Here is a 23,941-nt window from a genome sequence, read left to right as displayed (position 1 = left end):
ACCTTCAAGCTATTTCCCTTGTCTGGAATGCTATTCTCATCCTATTGCCAAAGCATGAACCTTCTCTCCTTCAAAATCCTACTCAGAACTCACCCTCAAGATGAAACTTTCTCTGATAATCCTGCCCTCCACCCAGTCCAGAAAGCTCTCAGCAATCATGTAAGTAACTGTATAGCTTTAATTGGCTCTGTTTATAAGCTTCTTCTTGTATCTTTTTTTCCCTCTAGGTATTTTTTCCATGTGTTTATTCTGTCTCCATTAATTTGTAAACTCCCAGAGGGCAAGGCCTGAACAAGGTCGGTGTTGGCATAAAGTGGATGAATAGTCAGCTGAATGGCAGACTGTGCAATATTTGATTGCTAATCTGTTTAAAAAAAAAAAAAGCATTCTTTGTTAGTGCTCTGTTTGTGATGGTCCTGAGACTGCTAACCTAATGTAAAAATGCATTCAGTTTCTGCTAGTGTCCAGCAAAGATAAAATCAACAGTTATAAGCTTTCCATAATGGGACGGGGAGGGTTCTGGGAGACTCTAACCTGTAAGAATGGTATATAAAGAGCATGTTATTACCCAGTTTATATTCTTCAGATGGCTCAGAGGTGAACAATCTGCCTGCAATACAGGAGACTTGCAGGACACATGAGTTCGATTCCTGGGTCAGGAAGATTCCCTGCAGAAGGAAACGGCAATCCACTCCCGTATTCTTGGCCTGGAGAATCCCCTGGACCGAGGAGCCTGGAGGGCTACAGTCTATGAGGTCGCAAAGAAGTCAGACACGACTGAACGACTCAACAACAAAAAATATTCTTCAGAGGTAACTTGTCTCTCCCAGGCTGCAGGTCTATCTTAGAAGGGAAATCATATTTACTTTCAAAACGGAGATCAGAAAACCAAACAAAGCCTGAGAAAACGTACACCACCACCTTGTAAGTTTGTGCTGAGTGGAGGGAAAATGAATCTGATTCAGAAGGCCTCATTTTTTTTTTTTTTTGGTGTGAAGTCTAACAGAAAAAAATGCCACATGGCCCTTCTCCCCGGGATTAACTAGATTGAGGGTTTGTTCATTTCAGTCCAGGTAACAAAAGGGAAGCTTGGGACGGACAGAAGCTCCTTTCTCAAGGCCGGGGCTGAGAAGTGGGAATCCTTCACCGTGACCACCTGCTTCCCTCCCTTCAAACCGGCATTTAAAAGTGCCAAATATCTGTGTATCACTCTGGGCGCGGAGCCCACGGTCTGAACCCAGCGGAGGCGGTGCACCAGATAACATCAAAGCCCCAGGCAGGGGCCAGAAAAGGGGGGGTGCAAAAGCAGACGAGGGAACGAAGCGCCTCCCCCTAGCATTTCCTCTCACGCCCACTTCCAACCTAGGAGGCTTTTGGTTTCTGCTTTTGTTGTTTTTAAAAATTAAAAGTTAAACCCAGGAAGCTGTGGATCAGAGTTTTGTTTGGTTGTTTTGTTTTTTTTTGCGTGGCAGTCCGGGTAAGTTTTCTCTCGGTCCTTTTGTCCGGCTGGGGAAGGAGAGCCTGGGCTCCGGGGGGGCGGGAGGTGGGCACGGTTGGCAGAGCGCGCGGGGCAGGTCTCGTCGCCGGGTCGCCCCGAGGAGGAGGAGGAGGAGGAGGAGGGGATTCGGCCGGTGGACGGGAAGAGCCCGGCGCGCGCCGAGGGCGGAGGGCGGAGGGGAGGGCCGGGCGGCGGCGTGACCCGGCGGCCGGCGGGGAGGAACCCCCGGGATCTCCGCGTGGCGCTGGCGCAGCCGGGCCGCGCGCTGGGCGGAGGGCCGGGGCCGCGGGGCCGCGCCAGGGGGGCGCCCGAGCCGGGCCGGGCCGCGCGGCCGCGTGGGAACTCGGGGCAGGGGTCGCGCGGGCGGAGGCGCTGGGCGCGGCGGCACCGTGGGATCCCCGGACGGAGCCCCGGGGCCCGAGGGGGGAGGAACTGGTGTTCTCCCCAAAGTCTGTGCAGGGAAACCGTGTTCAGAGCCTGCCAGGGCCACTGCCCTCACTTGAACCCCAGTCCCCGAGGGGGGCTCCCTAAGCGTTCGCGCGGCCCGGGGGTGGGCGGTGCAGGCAGAGAGAATCGGGACCCTAGGAGCCCCCCCTCCTTTTTTTTTTTTTTTTTAGTACGGTGTCCTTCCCCAATGTTCCAGAAGTTTTGACAGTTCAAATTGCTTTTTACCATTCCCATTTCATCTTCTGGTTCAGGAAAAAAAAAAGTCCCCCCCCCCCATTCCGTTTATAAGATATAATTTGAGAGACTGTATTTAATTTGCCACAAAATGATTAAAGGCGACTGTAGTTACCTTATAGTTTAGTTGGAGTCCCCTGCAGTCTGATGACTAGGAAGTTAGAATTGTAGGCAGAATTAGGAAAAGAAACTGCATCTAGAAAATTCGGAAATAGAAAATGGGGAAATGTGTCTGTTTCAGAAAAAAGATTACTGTTGATTTGATCTCAAGAAAGGCAAATTGTGAATAGTCCATTGCACAAAAAACTTAACAAACTGAAATGACAAAATTAATCTATTACGACTCCAAATCGCATATTTAATTTGTTAAAAGAGTTCACTGCAATGCCAAATCCCATATAAACCTTGTGTGCACACTGTATATTTGTTATGGTCAGGGCCATTGGGTTAAAAATGTATTGTTAGTAATTTTGATTTAGCCAGTGACACAAAGTAGAGTCGATAATCATCAAGCTACCTTGATTTTTATCCTCTGACAGATGAAGTATACTTTCACATTTAAGTGGATTTTTTTTTCATTCAAGTTTCAAAGTTATATTTACATACGTTTTGTGATTGCAGTCCATTAGATGTCAATTAAATTTCATGACAGATGATTTTATCACATCGAAAATGAAAAAGATTGTATTATTTCATTGCAAGGTTGGAGGCGTAGTGTACTAAACATTATTTCAAATTTAGGTAGCTGTTGGCTGATCTTTGCTTTTGTGACCAAATCTAGTTTTTAATAGGCATATTCCTCCCTTTACAGGACAGTATTTTTGGTTACAAGCTCGCCATTATTGAGTATTCCATTTTTAGTCATTCATATTCTGGTGCATTAAGCTTTTCTAAGCTCAGCTGAGCTAGAGGTAGGATTTCCTCCCAGGAATTTTAGGGGTCAACCCTAGCAAGGAAAACCTAGATATCTTTATGGAAGCCCCAGGGAACAATTCAAGTTTGCACAGATGGCCAGCAGAGTGGGTGTACGGTCGTTCAGCATTTTTATTCCTTAAAAGGGGAAAGCATTTTGGTTTTTATATGAGAATTTTTTCTGCATCAATTTTTTTTGTTTTACCTTATCCCTCCCAAGTTGAGCGTGGCTCCGTTAACCAGTCATTTGTGCCTGCTTCTTTAGGGATACATGTGGAATTTCTGAGCCTCAGACTTTAAACGATAAAGACCTAATGTTCTTTAGGTCTAACCCTGAAAACCTTCGTCATTACCCTGGTCCATCCCCTCCTGATCACTTTTCCATAGAGTTCCAAGCCTTGCTTCCTCCATTGCTTTTTTCTCCCCCTCCTCTATTGCTTTTTTCTCCCCTTCCTCTCTTGCTTTCTAGCACCCGAGGTCAAACTCTGGTTTATGGTAATTACTCCTTCTTCTTTCTTTCTTGCGACCCTGGGGCCAGATCGCCTGCTCAACCCCGAAACTCCCTCTCCAGACCCAAAAGAGCCTTCTCCTTTCGGCCCCTAAACTGTCAAAGCGGAGCCCTAAGGGTTAAACTGCGCTCGCAGCTCGGGCTCTGGGAACCACCGGCGGGCACGGCCGTGGCCTCTGGAATAACCTTGGCTTTCCTCAATCTTTTAATAGAACATCCGCCACCAAAGCGTAGTTTCAGTTCAGGGTTAATAATGTGTCCCCTTCCACCCTTTAACCCAACACCCCGGCCTCCCTCCCGGTTTTTTTTTTTTTTTTTTATAAAGTTGTTTTTCAAAGTTAATGAGTTTCAAGTTTCACAATGACTTTCTCCTTCCCTCCACGCGTTGCTGAGGAAACCCCCTTGGGGTCCCCCCCCGCCCCCGGGCCCGCCCTCTCCCCTCCCCCTCCCGGCAGGGGCGGGGGGCGGGGCTGGGGGACCCCATGACGTCAGCGGTCCGGCCCACATCCTGCTTTAGGAAAGTAAAGAGCCGGTACCGAGCTGCCTCCGCCCCGCCCGTCCCCGCCCCTCTCCGCGGCCCAACCGCCCCCCCGGCCGCGCGGCCCGGCCAGGCCTGCCCGGGGCCGCGTGACCGGCGGGCCCGCCCCTGCGCCCCAGCCGGGCGCCAGTCCCCGAGCCGGCGCGACCCCGGGCTCCCGCCCCTCGCGTCCCTAACTCCGCCCCGGGCCCCCCGCCTCCCGTCGCTGCGGCGGCGGGGCGGGGCGGAGCCGCGGCCCCGGGCTCGCCCGGCCGGGGAGACCCGGGACTCCGATCGGGCCCCAATCCGGGGCGCCCAGCCCGCCCCTAAGCCAGGGCCGGGCCCCGCGGCCGAGCCAGTCCGGCCCGGCCGCCGCGCCCGAGGGTGACCTCGCCGGGGGACGCCCCCCACAGCCCCGCCCGCGCGTCGCAGCCCGCGGTCTCCCCGCCTCCCGCCCCCGGGGATCCCCTGCCGCCCCGCCCAGCCGCGGGAAAGCCTCCGACCTTCGCCCTCCCTCCCCCGCGCCGCCCCGGCCCGCGCTCCTCGCGTCGCCCCTAAAGACGCTAAACGTGCCCTACTCTGCCCCCGGGGAGAGGTAAAAAAGCCCGCGCCCGCCCTCCTCGCCCCTCTCCCTGGCCCCGGGGGCGCCCACCCACCCGCCCCGGGGGTCCGCCCGCCCTGGGGGTCCGCCCGCCCCGCCTCGCCGCGGTGCGCGCCCCCCACCCCCACCCCGGACACCCGCTCCCCGGCGGCGGTCATGCCGCGGCCCCGGGCGCCGGCGAGCGCGGCCGCCTCTCCCGCCCGGCGCCTGCGGCCCCCGCCCGCGCGCCCCGCGCTCCCCCCGCCGCCCCCCGGCCGGCTCCCCTGTTTAATATTTCAGAGCTGGGCGGTGAGAGTGCCAGTCGCCGGCCTTTAGTGGCGGCAGCGGCTGCTGCTGCTGCTGCTGCTGCTGGGGCGGCGGCGGCGGGGAGGGGGCCGGAGCCGGGGGTTGGGGGGGCCCCGGGAGCCGCCGCGGGAGGAGGTTCTGTTTGTGTTTGGGGTTGTCAAGTGAAGGAGGGCGCCCAGCCGCCGCCGCCGCCGCCGCCGCGCGGTGGTCGCGGAGATTCCGAGCTGCGGCCGCCGCCATCAGCAGCGCAGCTCCGGGGCTGGCTGCAGCGGCGGCAGCCCCGCCGGGCGTCCTGGCAGCAGGTTCGGCGCGCGGGCTCCGCGGGCGGGGGGCGCTGCCGCTGGGAGGTGGGGGCGGCGGCGTGGGGAGGGGGTGGGGGCAGGACCACGTCCCTCTCCGCGGGCGCGCGAGTGTGTGTGTGTGTGTGCGTGTGTGTGCAACCGCCGACCTTGCAGAGGGGATGGCTGCGCGTGCGGGAGACACTTGCCACTTCTGGGCGCCCTCGCGGCCCGAGCTGCGGTCCTGCGAGCAGAGCAGGTACGGAGGGACCCAGCCTCCCCAGCCGCGTTCCAGACGCGGGCGCATTTTCCAAGAGGCTGGCGGTGGGGGTGGGGGTGGGGGTGGGGTGGGGGGGTGAGGGAGACCAGGCCTCGGCTTCCCAACCTCCCGGCTTTGTGGCTTGCTTTTTTTTCCCCCCCTCCTTTCGTTCTTTGCTCGAAGTGCCTGTTTACTCCCAGCCACCTGGGTAGTTTTCTTTCCGGGTTGGGAGTACGCGCCCGCAGCACAGTGGGGTGGGGTGGGGGCGCGGGTCGGCTCCGGATCGCTCGGGGGTCGGGCTGGCGGAGGAGTTGCTGCTGGAGAGGGGAGGGGACGGGAGGGGAGGGGGCGGCGGCGGCGGCGGCGGCGGCGAGGAGGAGTCTCCGGGCTGCCGCGCTCGCCTCCTCTCGTCCTGTTCCTCCTCCTGCCGCTCTCCGCATTCACTCTGGGCTCCTTCCTGAGCTGGCACTTCCATCCCTCCCCCCCCACCCCCCCTCCTGGCATGCGAAGCGCTTTGTTCAGTGCAGCGTTGCAGAGGGGTTTTCCCAGGCTCCGCCCTCCACATTCATTCATGTTTTTTCTCCTTGCAACTGTCTTTACGCTTTTTGATCGTGTCATGTTTTTGCTCCATGTAGTATTTATCTCTTTTGCTGTAAGGGAACCGGTTCATCACTCATCTTCCTCGCTACAATGCTGCTGTCTTTGGAAATACTCAGTCCTCCTCCCCCCTCCCCCCCTCCCACCCCAAGGATTTATACTGGGATGGATAGCTGGGCTCAGTGGGGAGGCAGTGAGCAAGGTAGCGGAAAGCTGTTACTGATTGGAAATTTGTATGTGCAAATTGGAATATTTTTTGTGCAGGTTCCTCATCTTTTAGTGTCACGTGATTGAATTACAGTCGGAGTTCACGCTTTAAAAACTTCTAAATATCGTGACCATTTAAAAGCTTTAAGTTGGGAGTTGAGCATTCCTACAATTTATTCGGCCTTGACGTCTGTAAATTCTCTCTTGAATCAGCAGCTTCGTCAGTTGAATGGTGGATGCTGTTAATGCAGGGCGTTGTGGAGCCGTATCTTTTATAGATCGTGTGGCACAGCGCTGGATGAAGTCCACAGTATGGGACCATCATATTTTATATTCTTTCCCATGCAGTTCACAAATTGCACATAATGTTTTTGTACAGTGCCTGCATACAGCCTTATCAAGGATAAACTACTGAAGTTAATTATAGCCTTCTTTCCTTCTATTCTCTGCTGTATTGAAACCATACATTTCTAAAACCTTATACTGGTTATTAGATACAGTCTTTCCCACACAGGCATTCTTAAGAAGAATTAATATTTGATATTTTTGTGTGCCAGCAGTAAGCAAAGCATCCACATGGTCCCTTCAACCACCCATTGTGGGGGAATACTATTTCCTTGTTTTACAGTTGGGAAATCTGATCCTCAGAGAGGTTAAGTGCCTTAAACGAGTCCACACAGCAAGCTTTGAGCCCAGTCTGATTTGACACCGAAATATTTATTAACAGTTGTGACTTGTGCAATAGAGCCTCTTGAGTAAACCCCCTGGAATAGGTCTTACTTCCAGCCAGGAAGTAAGCGCTGAGGGTCCCTGAGTCAGGGGGTGCCATGTTTCTTAGTTACTGACTATGGACTCAGTTCCTTTGCCTCTTTCTCTTTTAATTTTCTTATCTATAAAATGGATAAATGATAGTTACCTAAGCAGTTACCATTAGGGTTAATTTAGGTAATGTGTAGGAAGTACATAGGCACACAGTAGATTGTCAATAAGTATTTGCTTTTTTTTTTCTTCTACAGTATTGGATGTTATAAAAGTCTTAAAGCGTTTCTGTTCCATTCTTGTGTCATTGCTTAGCGATTAAATATAGTTTCACATTCAGCATTGTCATCACGGGCTTTGTTTATCAGTTGTATTGCAGGAAGTTAAAACTAAGATTTTAGCTCAAGGATCCTCGAGTATCTCCTGGGAATCTTTCTGGGAAAGAGATGATTTAGTTTTGGATTAGTGTTTTGGCATATTGTATTTGAAATTGCACTTTTTAAGATGTGTAAGTCAGGTCACGGTTATGCTGCAGTAACAAATAAGTCCCAAACCTCAGTGCTTAAATCAGCAAAGATCTCTTTTATGTTTCTGCACCATGGTCCTGTTGCATTGGCAGGAGCTCAGCTCCGTGTTGTCAGACTTGCTGTCTAGAACAGTGCCTGTTCTTATGGCAGAGGAGGAAGAGAGCACTGGGGGATCTTACTTTGATAACTAAACGCAAAGCCTGAAAATGACGCCTGTCTCTCCACTCACAGGTTATTGGCCGGAACTGGTCACACATTCTGGCTCAACACAGGGAAGCAAAAAGAACAGTCCTAACAGGAGCCTCGAATGGAAAACCACAATAGTGGGAGAACAGCCCCAATGGCAACCACACTTATTTACCTAATTAACCCAGTAACACAAAATGAACAAAACATGGTCCTTGTCCCTAAGAAATTTATAAATGGGCAGGCATGTACTGTATACAGCAAAACCCTTTTATAACCTCGTGATGTTGCTTTAAAATACAGTTCACTGAATTTTTTCACTCTTTTTTTGTTAAAGGTACAGTGATTTTTCCCCCCACCCCGTGTTCTTACTGGGGAAGCCCAGATAATGACAAAATGACATGTATTGTGTTTAATTAAAAGTAAGTCATCTTTTGCAGGGGCTTTCAGGTCGGTTACCTTTTGTTGAGTTTAGAGCAGTGCTGTATTATGCCATAACTTCTGAAGTGTCTTTTTCCTTTGAAAGTAGTGAAAAAGAGTAAAACATAACTTTTTTTTTTCTTTTTTAGCACATGGATTAATTGATGGACCTTGGGTTTATGGAGCTACCTTTTCATGACCTGCTTTTCCTACAGTTTCTAAGAAGAAAAGGGGGCCTCTGAATCAAAGAAGATGCCTCGAACTAAACAGATTCATCCCAGAAATCTAAGAGGTAGGGCTCTGCATTAGTGGGAAGGAGGGTTTGTAATAAGTCTTTAATCAAGTGTCTCTTCGGTGGCAGCAAAGGCAGCTTGTGAGATGGTGACCCGGCCTGGTGGTGGGTCAGTTCCCCCTGTTCTGTTCCTCTCGCGCTCGCTGCACAATTCCTGTCTCTCAGGAGACGCTTCAGAATTATTTGTTGAATGAATTCATTGGATTCGACAGAATTAGAATGCCTTCCCAACCATTAGGGTGGGTATTAAAGTCTGAGATTTACTGTCTCTCAACAGGTACCTTTTTGGATTGAGGAATCGGAAATAAACGGTCACCTCTTCTTTGCCCACTGGATCACCTTGAATTACTTTTTTTCACCCTTCCCACACACTTGTTTTGAGATTTATTTTTGTAGCAGCGTTATATTAGCTTGAGAAGTGGAGAGGCATAGTTGGCATTAACGCAGACCATTATGTGCAGAACCCAGAAAATAGGTACACCAATGTATATAGGGAAGCAGTCAAAAAACGTATATATGTGTTTATTATATATACATTTCATATAAAAATGAGCATTTCCTTTTAACTGTGAAGAGGTACTTTAGTATTAAGAAAGCCAGCCTATTTTAGCTTATTGTTTTAAAAAATTTGTATTGTTCTAATGTGTTTTATCCACTGGGAGCAGCAATTATCTTTTATATTTAACTTAGGAGATAAAAGTATAGCAGTGTTTTAAGCAAAGAACTGTTAAAGCAAATAATTCCAACCTGAGTACAGTATCTTATGAAATATTTACTATTACAGAAAAAAATATTCTCAAGCACATGCAAGGTAAGAAATGACTTAAATTGGACAAATTAATCAAGAATGTTCCTTGGTGAAGTAATTCGGCCGGTGCCTGTAAGGTGGTGGTTGAAAATGTGGCCAGTTATGGGGCTTCCTTGAGTCTGCAAACAGTGCTTGTAAGTGGGCTAGAAGTCTCTGCTGGCTCAGGTGAACGCCTTGGCCCGAGTTCAAATGGATGATTCTAGCACCAGTGTTCAATGAGGTGAGGATTCAGAGGGAGTACAGTGAGTGTTGTATGTCAGAGTCAGATGTTAGGGTCGCATAGAAAATGTTGCAGACTGACTGTGTATTTGTCTGTCTCTTGCACTAGAATCTGAGCGCCTCTGAAGTCAGGACTTGGTCTCATTTACTTCTATAGGCAGAGCCTCCATGCTCACAGCCAGCTGGGGCAGGCGTTTGGAGTCCCAAGCCTAGCTTTTATAAGTCATCTGTCCGGAGAGGGTGCCCTGTTCCTGTTGATCCATGTGCTCGAAGGCAACCTTGGGGCTGGCAGGGGCCCCAGCCCAGCACAGCTCCTTGCAGCTAAAAGGAGGCCACACATTTGTTGAAAGAATGAATGCATGATTGATTTGAAAGTATCATTCATTAGATCATAAGCACCAAATGCTTGTTTTTCATATTATAATATATCCTTGTTTTTAAAAATTGGAGGATAAATGGTTTACAATGTTGTGTTCGTTTCTGCCCCACAACATCTTTGCGTCAGTCATAAGTGGCTTGGATGCCCTCGTCTTGAGCCTCCCTCCCACCCCGCCCACCATCCCACCCCTCTCGGTCTCACAGAGCACCAGGCTGAGCTCCCTGTGTTTCATAGCAGCTGCTCACTAGCTCTTGTATATACGGTAGCGTATATATGTCAGTGTTACTCTCTCAGTTCATCCCACCCTCTCCTTCCCCTGCTGTGTCCACAAGTCGGTTCTCTATGTCTGTGTCTCTATTCATGCCATAAAATACATCCTTTATTATATCCTAGATAACTTGGCTGTCTGGAGAAATGCAGATTTTTAGGCCATAGTCTTTTCCTTTTTGTATCAAATGAATGTACAGCTCAGTAGGTGTTCGCTGAACGTCCTCCTGTGTCCCAGGCCACAGGGATGAACTGATCATCAGAGGCAGGCCATGCGAGAGGACGCTGGGGGAGAGAGCAGCCTTTCGGAGATTCCCTCAGAGCGTGGGCGTCATGTTGCAGCCCAGTCTTGGGGGCTGGTTTGGAGAGGGGCAGGGTGGGAAGGAAAGGTAACCTCTGAACTGAGTTCTTAAGGCTTAGAGGTGACCCAGGAAGCTGTCAGGACAACGGGAGTACATTTCATCCTGGGGTAAGAGCTGGCGAAGCCGCTTGGGATCCAGGCTCGTCTAAGTTATGTCCAGGACCATCAGAAAAAGCAGGAAGGGGGAGGCTGGAGTAGAAGAACTGGGAGGAGTCAGATTATGAAGATCCATGAAATGTGTCTAAGTTCATAGAGGATGGAAAATGAAAGGTTTTAATAGGAAAACTTGCTTGTTTTCTGGAACTAAGATGTTTTTAAAGTTCTCAACAAGAACTTGGGATAAATTGTGTTCAGGCCCATGGGTGAGAGTCTAAAGTGTTACGATCTCTCAGCCACTGAAGAGAAGACCAGAGTGGATTAGCACAGATGATGAAGTGACTTTGCTAAAGCAATGTGGGTGGACTGGCAGGTTGGGCAGGGCCAGGCGAGGGGGCTTCATGGAAGGCGTGATGCTTGAGCCAGCCAGCTCTTTCATCTGAGGAGGAGGAGGGCCAAGCTGTTCCCATTGGGGAAGCCCAAGTAAGCAGAGCACAAAGGCAGGAACGCCTTTACAATTTCCGCTTTCCTTCTGAAAACGTGTGTGAGGACTCTGTCCCCGGGCACAGTTTGGGGGTTAAAGTGAGCAAGTGAACAATAGCTACTGAAATGAAGTTTTCAGCATTTCTTGCTGACCCTTGAACAACAAGGTTTTGAACTGCATGGGTCCGTGTGTGTGGATGTTTCTCCGCCGTGGGTTGGGTGAATCCTCAGATGTGGAATCTCTGGGTACTGAGGGCTGACTCTACGAGGCCATTTTATTTATGGGACTTGGGCATCCTCAGAGGGTGGTATTTCTAGAGGCCCAGACCCAGGACCCTGCAGATGCCGAGGGATGACTGTGTTTGTATCTCAGTTGTGGGGTACATCTGAAGTACCACACTTGCGTCGCTTTACCTGTATCCTCTGCTTCGGCTTCCAGCAGCCCTGTCTCGTGAAGTTAACTCTGCCGTGGGGAGAGACCAGCTCATCACTCACCCTCTGGGCGGTGTCCTCTCAGGGGTTTCCATGAAACACATCGCCTCTTTTGAGGCTTCCTCAGAAAATAGCCTGAGAAGTACTTTTCTTGTGCTAGGTCATTAAGTCAGTAATTAAAACTTTATACTTAAATCTGAAATCATACATTAATTATGCTTCCATGGCAGTTTCCAAATATAATTTTTCTTTGGTTTATCGTTGGTCCTTCAGCTGGGGTTGGTATAGTCCCACGGACGTTCAGAGTCACAGGATAAATGTATGCAACTTTCTAGAATTTGAAGTTTCCTTGGAACAAGCACGTATGTGTGTGTGTGGAAGAGTGTATTTGTGTATTGAGGTGTCACACATGTATAAAGAAATACGTACAGGGCTCTGTCATGGAGAAGCATAAATGATTTGCCTGGATTTAAATTAGGCACGGGCTTTCCTGGTGGTGTTAGTGGTAAAGAACCCTCCTGCCAGTGCAGGAGACACAAGAGACAAGGGTTCGATCCCTGGGTGGGGAGGATCCCCTGGAGGAGGATGGCATGGCAGCCCACTCCCGACTCCGTCTTCTTGGAGAATCCCATGGACAGAGGAGCCTGGCGGTCTGCAGTTCATGGGGTCGCCCAGAGTCGGACACAACTGAGCGACTTGGTGGACACGCAAGTCAGGCACAGGCTGTGCTCCCCTAAGGAGATGGCGTTTGCCTCTCTCTGATGATGGAGGTTCTTCAGTGTAAGAGCAGGAGAAGAACTGGTGTATTAAGGGTGGGACATGAGTTTGGGGCGTAACTAAGTCAGAGTTCTCTATCTGATGGTGACCTGTCGAGTGTGAGAGTGGGGTTGGCTGAGTTCTGGTCTCTTCTCCTCGGGCCATGTAAACCAGGCGGGACCTTTGTCCTTAATGCCTGCCTGCATGGTGTGTGTGTTGGGGGGAGGGGGGAACATAGAGCCTTAACGGTGACATTTCCTTTGTGAGGTTGAATAGGAATTTCTGAAGGGCACGAGAGGTGGGCTTGGTGTTTGGAAGAAAGGCTTTATGTGTTGTCCCAGGCGAAGGGCTCCTGGCCGGCATGTGGGAGACCAGCTGCAGTCGGGTCCTGATGAATGTGAACGTGACCGTGCCTCCCTCCGCATCAGTCCTTCCCTACCAATGAGCGCCTTCCCGGGTCTTTACTGGGACTCCTGGGTAACGTGGAATGGAGGAACTGGGGACTTGCAGGGGTTCCATCTGTCCTCTTTAGATAAAGAGCTGTTTTTGTGCTCTGCCAATCACCACTGTGAAAGTTTCAAAGCTTTGGGGGAAAAAAAAAAATAGAAAATAGGTGTTAACCGTTTTTAGTTGTATTTGGGCCCAGGGTTTCAAAGGCTCATCGGCTTGAAGATTGGAAATCAGTGTGGAAAATACTAAGTATTAACCTTTGCAAAACATATTTTTGAGAATTTGGTGGGGCTGTTTTTCATTTTTATTGGTTGAGTGCATTTGGCTCTGAACCCACTGCAGAAGACGAGGGCTTTTTTTTTTCTGCTCCGAGCTCCAGCTGTATCATAAGGTGAGAAGGAACACTTAGGAGGGTTATCAGAGCGTGGCTAAGACCCACAGGTGGGGTCTGTGGATGCCCATCACCTTGGAAGATGAGGTCCAAAGCCGTGAACTTAGCTGGGGCACACTCTCCTCGCCCTGGCCTTGTTCCTCTGTGTGTCTGATGGACGGCCGTTCTCCATCTCCGGAGCTCAGCGTGCAAACTGAGCATTTCCCAGCATTTCCACGTGGCCCGTCTCTCTGGACAGTGTCCTTCCCCTTCTGCTTCCACTGTTTCCTTACTCTATGTGGGAGGTGTGTCCGCTGAAGAGTTCACTTCTTCAAGTTTCCTCCGCTTTCCTCCTCTCCCGCTGCCACCCCTATCCCTGGGATACAGTGGGTTTCCATTGCTTGTGTCTACAGGTGGCTTGTTGTACTTTGTTATTCCATCCTAATTTTTCTACAGGGACTTCACTGGCAGTCCAGTGGTGAAGACTTTGCCTTCCAACGCAGGGGATGTGCGTTTGATCCCTGGTCAGGGAGCTAAGATTGAGCATGCTTCTTGGCCACAAAATCAAAACGTAAACCGCAGAAGCAATATCGTACCAAACTCGGTAAAGACTTATTACTAGTAATTCTGTAGGCCTGCCATCTTAGCTGGGTGAATCATGTGTCAGAAGAGACAGTTTTAGTCTTCTGTGCTCAGCAAAATTGCATTCATGTTAGCTTTTTAGCAAACTACAGGTTTGTACTCTTGAAATTTGTTTATGTTTTTGAACCTTAAGTAGCAAATTCTTCTTATATTTGGTAGCCTCTGATTAGGAAACCTGCTCTAATACAAATTTTGAAGCGCTCCAAGCAGATGAAGCAGGTAGTTATTACTAACTTCTGTTTCATGTGGAATTTTGCCGTAGGATTTCTAGCATTCATCCCCTTAGTACTTTTAGTTAATATAATGGTGAAGAGTTTGGCTTTATGCTATCACGGACTAGCCGGTGGCCTTGGGCAAGCTGGGAGTGTTGGTTTCCTCTGTCTGTAAAACAGAGATAATGCATGTGAAGATTCGACGATGTGTAAGCATTTGGGACAATGCCTGACACTGGATAGACACTCAGTCCAGGGACCTGTGTGTTACTTTCGGTGAAAAACTGGTTTATGTCCGACTCTTATGTTACACACACAACACCAGGGAATACCTGTGTGAAGCCTCTACCTGCATTTTGAAAACTGCATAAAGGAGGCTGCATCTGTGCTCAGCGTTGATCACCGGTATCCCTCCTTCTTGTCCTGACTCCTCAGGGCTTGGGATCTGGAAGAGAGAGGTCAGTGCAGACAGTCATTCGGGGAGGAAAATTCTTAGCCGCCATGCTGCCGCTGAACTCATTCAAACCTCAGCTCCTATTTTGACAGCGCTGAGTGAAGTAAAACTGGTTATTTGTTCTGTCTGCATGCAGTTCTCAGGCCACTGATTGTGAGGTCTTCTGTTTTATTATCATTGCACTGTTGTTAAAGATGATGTCGCCGTCACGTGGGAGAGCAGTGACATTCTCTGGTTCTTCACTACCAGATACATCTACCGAATACATCTGGTAGATGTGGTCCCATCTCTCCATTCCCTGGCTCCTCCTGTGGGAGACCGCAGAACCCAGCTGGGACCCCAGGTGTAAGCTCATAAGTGACTGTTTGCGTTTACTATCAGTGTGTTGACAGGAGCCCACTCTAGTGATTGTTTTGTAAAATCTGACTGTGAATAAAATCTTACGTTTTCTTGTTATGTGGGGATTATTTGATTGAGCTTTATCTATAGAATAGGCTGAATTTTGATGATTTTTCAGATGTAATTCCAGCTGCTTGTGTGGTGTTTTTTTTACATTTGAATGTTAGGTTAGCACTTCTGTGCCAACAGCCTCAAGATTCGAGACGTTAGAAATTTTGTAGGGCAAACCATCCCATGGCTTGTAAAAATAAATTCTGTATGTGACTGTAGCTAGAAAGGAAATATAGAACAAAATATAGTTTTGATGAGAAAGGTGAAAAAGCAGTTGCACTTATTAGGAACTTTCATGTAAGTAGCTGATATTATTTAGTTTGACGAGGATAAAAATAGAAGAGTAGACTGAATATAGCAAGCCACTTATTTTTCTTTATTTCAGATAATTATTTTTCAGCTCATGTTGAGAGCTTATCTGATGCTTTTTGAATGCTTATTAACATTAAGCAAATGCTTTTCTCTTTTTAAAAGCAAATACAAAATGTAATAATGTGATTAATCAGAGTAATGACTTTATTTTAGAACATTGTTGCAGAAAATATGTTCTGATGAGGAATAATTTTATCTTACCATAGAACAGAAAGATACATAATATGCTTAAAACCCTTGGTCATATGCATAGGTGTTAAAGCCACACATTTTAGAATGCAATGTAATTTAAGTGAGTCTGCGCTAAAGTTGATTCTTATGTTATCTGAAAAAATATTTTATAAATTAATTAAGCACCTTATTTTTTCATTTATATTTTTAGTTCTTTTAAAACATTCAAGCGGTATTTTTTGAATATTCAGTTCAGTTCAGTCGCTTAGTTGTGTCCAACTCTTTGCGACCCCGTGGACTGCAGCACGCCAGGCTTCCCTGTATATCACTAACTCCTGGAGTTTACTCAAACTCACGTCCATAGAGTTGGTGATGCCATCCAACCATCTCATCCTCTGTCGTCCCTGTCTCCTCCTGCCTTAAGTCTTTCGCAGCATCAGGGTCTTTTTCCAGTGAGTCAGTTCTTCTCATCAGGTGGCCAAAGTATTGGGGTTTCAGCTTCCGCATCAGTCCTTCCAATGAATATTCAGGACTGATCTCCTTTAAGATGTACTGGTTGGATCTCCTTGCAGTCCAAGGGACTCTCAAGAGTCCTCCTCCAACACCACAGTTCAAAAGCATCAATTCTTCAGCACTCAGCTTTCTTTATAGTCCAGCTCTCACATCCATACATGACTACTGGAAAAACCATAGAATATTAATAATGTTCCAGTGACAAATGACATGAAGCTCTTCTTATGAAGCACTGGGTGTTTGTAAGACTGTTAGCCATTGTTCACCATAGCACTACAGCTTATCACCAAATAGAGTCCTTTCTTCCCAGTACTCAAATCATTATTTAAGAAGGAAGTTCTTTCTGACCATTAAGCATAAAGTTTACACTTGGTGCAATATTGTATTAACTTTGACCTTTTAAAAAAATAACTTTAGAAGGAAGACTTTTCAGAAGGTTCTTAGATATTTTCTAGAACAACTTTTGTTCTAGAATATTCTAAGGCTGTGCTGCCTTGCAAAAGTATTTAGAAAGTATGTAGTGATCACAAAATAGTTGGCTGCTGTGGAATAGCAGTCACAGAATACAAGATGGAACTATAGTAGTCCAAGAGTTATTATACCCACTTAATTGATACAAAAGTTGATTTTTATGGTACTCAGGTGCCTATGTGATTAGAGTATGAGTTTGCTCAAGTTTATTTATTGTTTTATATTTTGAAATGTGCATATTTATATGTGTGCTTAGTTATATGTGCTTGTCTTCCAACTCTTTCAGATTCTCCAGTGAAGAAAAAGATATAATCAGCATCTAGCCATTTAATATTTCCGTATCCAAATAGGAGTTGATCAAACATACGGGGCAGTGTTTGATAGTTTAAAAATCAATAAAAATGATCTGAGCTGTGACACAGGGACTTGGAAGGTGGTTAAACGGTGTCAGCGAGCTCTCTCTCCCACCCCTCGTTTCTCATACGCCTTTCCAAGAGAAGTCTTAAATTTTACAGCCGGGAAAGGACGAACCTTAGATACTTAGTTCATCTTCCTCATTTTACAGATGAGAAAGTTGGGCAGAGAAGTTTAAGTGAATTGATCTCCAGCAGCTATTTAATGTCTTGTTTGAGATGATATTTGTGGAGTGGTCTTTAAATTTTTTTTCTTAATCATATTGATTCCCTTAGTTACAGTTCATTGTGGGCCAGTAGCAAGAGGGAGGTTGTGTTTCATTTTTATGATGAAAAGAGCTAGCCTGCCCACAGGTCTGTGTACTTGGCTCTAGTCAAGTGATTTTTACATGTTTGCTCGTTTAATCCTTATTACCATGGAGATGGCCGCTGTTACTACCCCCATTTTAGGGATGTGGGAGTGAGGTACAGAGAAGTTGTGGGTGGCCCAGGGTCCCACAGCCAGGAGTTTAATGTGCTCGTAACTGTCATCCACATAGGGCTTCCTAGGTGGCTCAGTGGTAAAGAACCTGCTTGTCAGTGCAGGAAATGCAGGGGATGTGGGTTTGATCCCTGGGTCAGGAAGATCCCCCGGAGGAGGGCATGGCAACCCACTCCAGTATTCTTGCCTGGAGAATCCCACGGACAGAGGAGCCTGGCAGGCTACAGCCCGTGGGGTTGCAAGAGTCGGACACAAATTAGCAAGTGAGCACGCACACATGCATGTCATGCTTCTGCTTGTTCATGTGGATAGTAGAAAGAACTCCCCAGATTAGAGCAAGACTTTGGAAATGCCGTTCACCCAGTTACAAAATGCGGGGCTTCCCAGGTGGCTCAGTGGTAAAGAATCCATCTGCCAATGCAGGAGACGCAAGAGAGGTGGGTTCAATCCCTGGAGGAGGAAATAGCAACCCACTCCACTGTCCTTGCCTGGAGAGCCTGGCGGACTCCTGTCTGTGGAGCCTCAAAGAGTCGGACACGACTGAGCGACTGAGCACAATGGTACAATGGCCAGTTACAAAATAAAACTTGTCAAGCACAGCACATAAAGCTGAGGTGACTCACAGGTGAGAAAGACCTCTTCCCCCTCTAAGTCTTTAATTGTTGGAAATCCATTTCAGAGTTGTGTACGTAGATCACAGTCCAAGTTGGATTTGCTATTGCAAACTGTCGGGGGAATTTCCAAGCTCCTCAAGAGAGAAGGAACAGTTGTTCCATCAGAGATGTTTGCTTACATGATTTGCTTAGTAAGATGTAGTTGAAAGTAAAGATGTCTTGCTTAAGATGGAGAGTAGCAGTATTTAAGTGGGTGTCTCCACATAAAGGTTGAAATTTTGGACACAAAGGCTTAGAAGCTGTTTTGGGGAAAATTAATGAAAATATTAAAATTCTAAGTAAAATAAAACAGTTTATAATTTTTCCTTATGCATATAGAAAAAATATACTATTCTAGATATGTGTGGGCCTATATCCAGCTTGCAAGTGAAGAACCACTTTTAGCGATAAGAGATCAGAGTTAGGAGACTTTATGAGTCTTTCATTTTAGCAGTGAACAACAAATCTCCTTCTAAGAGTTTTTCATATGACCCAAAACACATGAAAAAGTTCTCAGGGCAATGCAAAGCAACATGTATATAATTTCAGGTGATACATTACATGCAGTGTGGAATCCTCAAAGTGAAAAAAATCTGAGTGGGATAAAAATCAGAAAATACTTACTGGAGAAGTTTAACTTTGTTCTCCTTTAAAACCTGAAGGAGGTAGAGTTTTGAGATGGGTTTTAAAGAAAAGGATAGATTGACAGAAAATAAGTTGTTTTGAGACTTCCGCAAAAGAAGGGATGCGAAATCATTACAGAAGTGGTTGTTAATCTAGTTTGGTGGTTAGAGTGGATTTCTCAGTGAACTTGAAACTTTACTGAAGAAGAAGAAAGGAACCTGTTTAGATATGATATGTATGTGTTTAGTCGCTGCTCAGTCATGTCTGACTCGTTGCTACCCTGTGGACTGTGGCCCACCAGGGTCCTCTGTCCATGGGGATTCTCCAGGCAAGAATACTGGAGTTTGTTGCCATGCCCTCTGCCAGGGGATCTTCCTAACCCAGGGATCAAACCCAGGTCTCCCTTATTGCAGGTGGATTCTTTACCATCTGAGCCACCAAGGAAACCCTGGTGATTTGATATATATAATGCCTATTCATGATAGTTGTAAAATTAACCAAGTTGAGTCCTCTTATACTAAGTTGAGTATTTACAGAAGAGATGTCAGAGGCTTTGGACCGTCTTATCACATTTTGAAATGAAATAACAGCCTCCCCACAGAGGATTTTGAGAGCAGTGAAACTCTTGTGTATGATGCTGTAACGGTGGCTACGTGTCCAGACCCATAGAACATGCGCCAGGAGTGAGCCTTCAAATAAACTGTGGTCTGGATGCTGCTGCTGCTGCTAAGTCGCTTCAGTTGTGTCCGACTCTGTGCAACCCCATAGACGGCAGCCCCCCAGGCTCTGCCGTCCCTGGGATTCTCCAGGCAAGAAAACTGGAGTGGGTTGCCATTTCCTTCTCCATTGCGTGAAAGTGAAAGTGAAGTCGCTCAGTCACGTCCAGATGCTAAGTCACATCCAGATGCTAATGATGTGTATTTCATCATTTGTAACAGATGCACCACTCCGGTGGACTGTGGCCCTGGTGGGGGAGGCTGAGCTTGTGTGGAGGGAGGGGAGATCCATGCACATTCTGCTTCATTTTGCTGTGAACCTAAACCTGCTCCCCAAAAGTATATTAAAACCAAAAATACCACCTGTGTCCATATGATTTGTTGATAACCAGGAAATAGGATGATGGGTTAAAAGGAGTGTCTGTCTCTGTCTCTCCCTTCCTCTTTATCTCTCATTCTCTCTCTCTTTTACTTTAGAAAATTCTCTTCATGCATACGGACAAGCCAGCATAAGCTAGTATGTGACCTCGAGCAAATAACTTGAATTTCGTGTCTTCATTGAGAACACTGCATGGGAGTAGGCAGGGGTTGGGGGCAGGGCACTGTCAACCTGTAATTTCCTTTTTAGCTTTAAATAGCTGCGATTCTAGGCAGGGGTCAGCAGGCTGCAGTCCAGTGGTCAGATCCAGCCTTCCACCTGTTTTTGTGAACGTCCGGTCACTGGAAACGAGCCACGTCCATTCATTCACTTGTCATCTGACTGCTTTACTTGCCACCGCAGCCGAAGCGAGGAGTCACAAGGTCTGGAACATCTGCCATCTAACACTTTGTTTTTGTCTAGTCGCTCCATCGAGTCTGACTCTGTGTCCCCATGGACTGTAGCCCACCAGTCTCCTCTGTCCATGGGATTCTCCAGGTAAGAATACTGAAATGGGTTGCCATTTCCTTCTCCAGGGCGTCTTCCCTGTCCAGGGATGGAACCCCTGTTCTGCATGGCAGGAGGATTCTTGACTGCTGAACCACCTGGGCAGTGTCTAACACTTAGAGGAAACATTTGCCGACCCCCATGCAGGAAGTAGAAGAGAAGTAGGTGATTTATCAGCCCCTTCTGTTTGGGAGTAAGTCCTTCTCTTTCTGTGGAGGATGGCCATAGGCGTGGGTCACGGGGACTCAGAGCTGCTGCCTGAACCTGTCAGGGGCTCCCCTTCAGCCTTGCTTGGGAGGGGCTCCTCTGCCTGTGGTTCTGAGCTGAAGGGACGGCCTTAGAGGTTGAGTTGGTCTTGCCGGGAATATTCAATTGTCTTCGATGTTCTGAGGCCAGGATCTTGGGTCCCACCCAGAAGGCCCGGGTCGTCAGGGAGGAGCCAGCTGCTTGTCAGGTAGAACCCTGTCCTTTTCCGGGTTGGATTGTCCCCATTAGTCGCCTCTGTATTTAACTCACAGTAGGAGAAGATGCTGGAGGCAATGATTTCCAGCGGTGTGCATTATCTTTGCAGGATTGTTCTGCAGGGAAGCAGGGCCATCTCTGAGCAGAGGGCCTTCTGAAAAATGGGCTCCAAAAGGCAGTCCCGTTGCCTGTGAGTGGGCCTGGGGGTGGGCAGGTCGTCTGAGTGAGGATGGTACTCACGCGTGAGGTATTAACACTTTGTGCTTAGGCACAAATCACTGAGAACGTGATTCAGTACCTGGTGTGCCTGAAGTTGCAATGTTCCCTGCAACACTTCTTTCATCTCCGAGCAGTTCTTTACTTCTGGTGGTTTGGGATAGTGGGATAAGAGTAAAGGAAATGATATTTCTGTGATCTGTTTTTATTTTGCTTTATTTTCCTTAAGTTTATTTTTCTTTTAAACTTTTTATTTTGTATTGGGGTGCTGTGCTTAGGCACTCAGTCATGTCTAGCTCTTTGCGACCCCATGGACTATAGCTCGCCAGCCTCCTCTGTCTGTGAGGTTTTCCAGGCAAGAATACTGGAGGGGGTTGCCATAGCCAATTAACAATGCTGTGATAGTTTCAGGAGAACAGGGAAGGGACTCGGTCATACATATGTGTGTATCCATTCTCCGCCAAACTCCCCTCCCATCCAAGCTGACACATTGAGCAGAGTTCCCTTTGCTACACAGTAGGTCCTTGTTGGTTATCCATTTTAAATATTATTTTGCTTAAGATGAAATATTCTGCCCTAAGGATAGGCTCAATTGAGCTCATAATATCTGAGTGATTTAAGAAATGCTTTTGAAAGCACCATCAATTCTCCACGGACACACTGGAACCTTAGCTGCTACTTCTGTACAGGCTGATGTTAGCACGTGACCCACAAATGGTCTGAGAATCAGGAACTGTTAACTCGCTGCCTCTCATGATAAAGGGAGGAGCCTGTAGGGTCATGAACTGACCCAGAAGCCTGTGTTTGGAGTTCTGTAGGCCCTGCTATGATGTGTGGGACACACTGAGGAGTTCAACAGCTCCGCCCCTGTCTTCCAGGAAATTTATAGTTGAAGATGTTGAAAGACCATAATGGCTTACACATGCAAGTTCGGCCAGCTTGTGCAAACATCTGATGAGTGAACATGTAAGTGATGTTCAATTAACACGCATAAGCAGATGTGTGACTGTGTGACAGGGTTAAAGGCATCATTTGGCCTCTTATATGTTGAGAGTTTAAGTTGATTTCCTGTGTTTTGATGAAATTAATGCCACATGAGTGATGAGTTACACACCTAGCATTCAACTAACGTCTTGGACAAGCCGGAGTTTGCACTGAGTTTGTATGTGATGCTCTTTCATGGAAAGAGTGCCCTTGTCAGTCTCCAGACAGTAGTTTATATTGCTCTGTCAAACCCCTGTACAGTACATAAGTTTACAGATTTGCAAAGATACAATTTACGTGCAGAAAAACTCACCCCCTGTGCGCTGTCCAGTTCAGTGGCGTTCGGTGCTTCTGTAGAGTTCTGCAGCCTTGACCACAGTCCAGTTTCAGGACGTGTCCACCGTATCCTCCACACTTCCCTGAATTGTTTCTCAATCCTCACTCCCAGACCAGGCAGCCAGGCCCTGGTCTGCTTTCTGGCTCTTTATGTTTGCGTTTTCTGGGCCTTTATTAATAATATGAGGATCACACAATTTATAGACTTTTATGTCTAGCTTCTTTCAGTTAGCATATAATATATTTGAAATTCATCTTCATGTAGCATGTATCAGTTTTTTCGTTACCTCTTATTGCCAAGTAATGTTCTGTTGTGTGCCTAGACCCCATTTCATTTACCCATTCACCAGTTGGTAGACACGTTTGGATGGTTTTAATTTTTTGGCTGTTGTGGATAATGTTGCTGTGAGCAGTCATGCCCACATCTACAGTTAGCTGGAATTTCTCTAAATGTCACTTGAGGTCAAGTTGGTTGTTAACATGTTTTACCTGATACAATTATCTCCGATTCCAGCTCTTCTAGGGTTGCTGTTTGCAAAGTATTATCTTTCTCCGTCTTTTTCCTTTGAAACTTTGGGGTTTTTGAACCTAAGATATGTCTCTTGTGGACAGCACCTTGTTGGAATCGTGTTTTTATCCAGTCTTGAGAGTGTGTCTTCTGAGTGTGGTGTTCATTCCATTTACATCAGTGTAATTATTGTTATTGGGACTTAGGTCTTCCATCTTGTTACTTCTTTTTCTGTTTGTCTCATAATCTTGTTTTTCTCTATGTCACAGTCTTCTTTTGTGTTAAATATTCTTTAGTGCACAATTCTTATTCCTATGCTGCTTTTCTTGTTGTTACTGTCATTTTGAGTCATTTCTTTTAGTCATTTGGTTATTTTAGAGATTACAGTATGCATCCTAATGTATCGTCATCTACTTGAGAATCAAGCTAACTGAACACTGGTGACTTTGTTTTGGCTTTTCTCTCTCTTTCCCTTTGTGCTCTTACTGTCATAAATGTGTGACCCCTGTATGTTACAAACCCAGCTTTACAGTGTTAAATTATGGCTTTGTACAGTCTTCTGTATTTTTACGAATTTGAGGGAAGGAACGAGAAAAGATAGAGTTTAAGAAATAAGAAAAATATTAATGGAGTCTTACACTTACCACTTCTGGCCATCTCCTTTTCTTCTTGTGGATTTGAGTTATTGTCCATGTCATTTCCATTCAACCTGAAGGACTTCATATAGCATTTTTGTAAGGCAGATCTTCTTTGCCTTACAAATAACTTTGTCTTTTCAAAAAGTCATGGGATGCCTTTTTTTCCCCTGTAGTTTTGAAGTGTGGTTTTCTGGCTGTAGAATTCTCGGCTGGTAAGCTCCCCTCCCCCAGCTCTCCAGATATCCCATGGCCTTTGATCCTCCCTTGTTCATGATGAGAAATCAGGTGTTGATCGTGTTGGTTTTCTCTGCATGATGGATTACTTTTTGCTTGCTGTTTTCAAGTTTAGCTCTTTGTTTTTGGCTTTCAGCAGCTTGAGCACTGTGTGTTTAGGTGTGGGTTTCTTTGTCTTTATCTATTTGAAGTTTTGTTAAACTTCTTGGATATGAAGATTAGTGCCTTTTAAAAAAATTTTCAATCAAATTTGGGAAGTTGTAGGACATTATTTCTTCAAATGTTTTTCCATCCTTTTCTCTTCTCCCATTACAAATA

The 23,941-nt window shown here is 47.0% G+C and overlaps 1 protein-coding gene across 10 annotated transcripts in view; it reads left to right on the top strand.

The window, feature by feature from the left end:
• Positions 1-1,326: 1,326 nt before the first annotated feature.
• Positions 1,327-23,941, top strand: part of HIVEP1 (HIVEP zinc finger 1) — a 136,636-nt gene continuing 114,021 nt past the window's right edge. Inside the window, exons 1-3 of one of the 10 annotated variants that reach the window (XM_070778388.1) lie at positions 4,773-5,304; positions 6,560-6,653; positions 8,385-8,527. In XM_070778388.1, coding sequence (XP_070634489.1) covers positions 8,488-8,527 — 40 coding nt within the window. In that variant the 5' untranslated portion in view covers positions 4,773-5,304; positions 6,560-6,653; positions 8,385-8,487. Of the gene's footprint in view, positions 1,478-4,352; positions 4,712-4,772; positions 5,305-5,365; positions 5,540-5,662; positions 6,654-8,384; positions 8,528-23,941 lie in introns of those variants that run through there. The other 9 variants (XM_070778386.1, XM_070778387.1, XM_070778385.1 and 6 more) reach the window with 9 other exon arrangements.

The sequence above is a fragment of the Bos indicus genome, chromosome 23 (genome assembly GCF_029378745.1).
Source record: "Bos indicus isolate NIAB-ARS_2022 breed Sahiwal x Tharparkar chromosome 23, NIAB-ARS_B.indTharparkar_mat_pri_1.0, whole genome shotgun sequence".
Taxonomy (NCBI): domain Eukaryota; kingdom Metazoa; phylum Chordata; class Mammalia; order Artiodactyla; family Bovidae; genus Bos; species Bos indicus.
The sequence above is the reverse complement of the archived record's forward strand: the minus strand, read 5'-3'. Positions and strand labels throughout refer to the sequence as shown.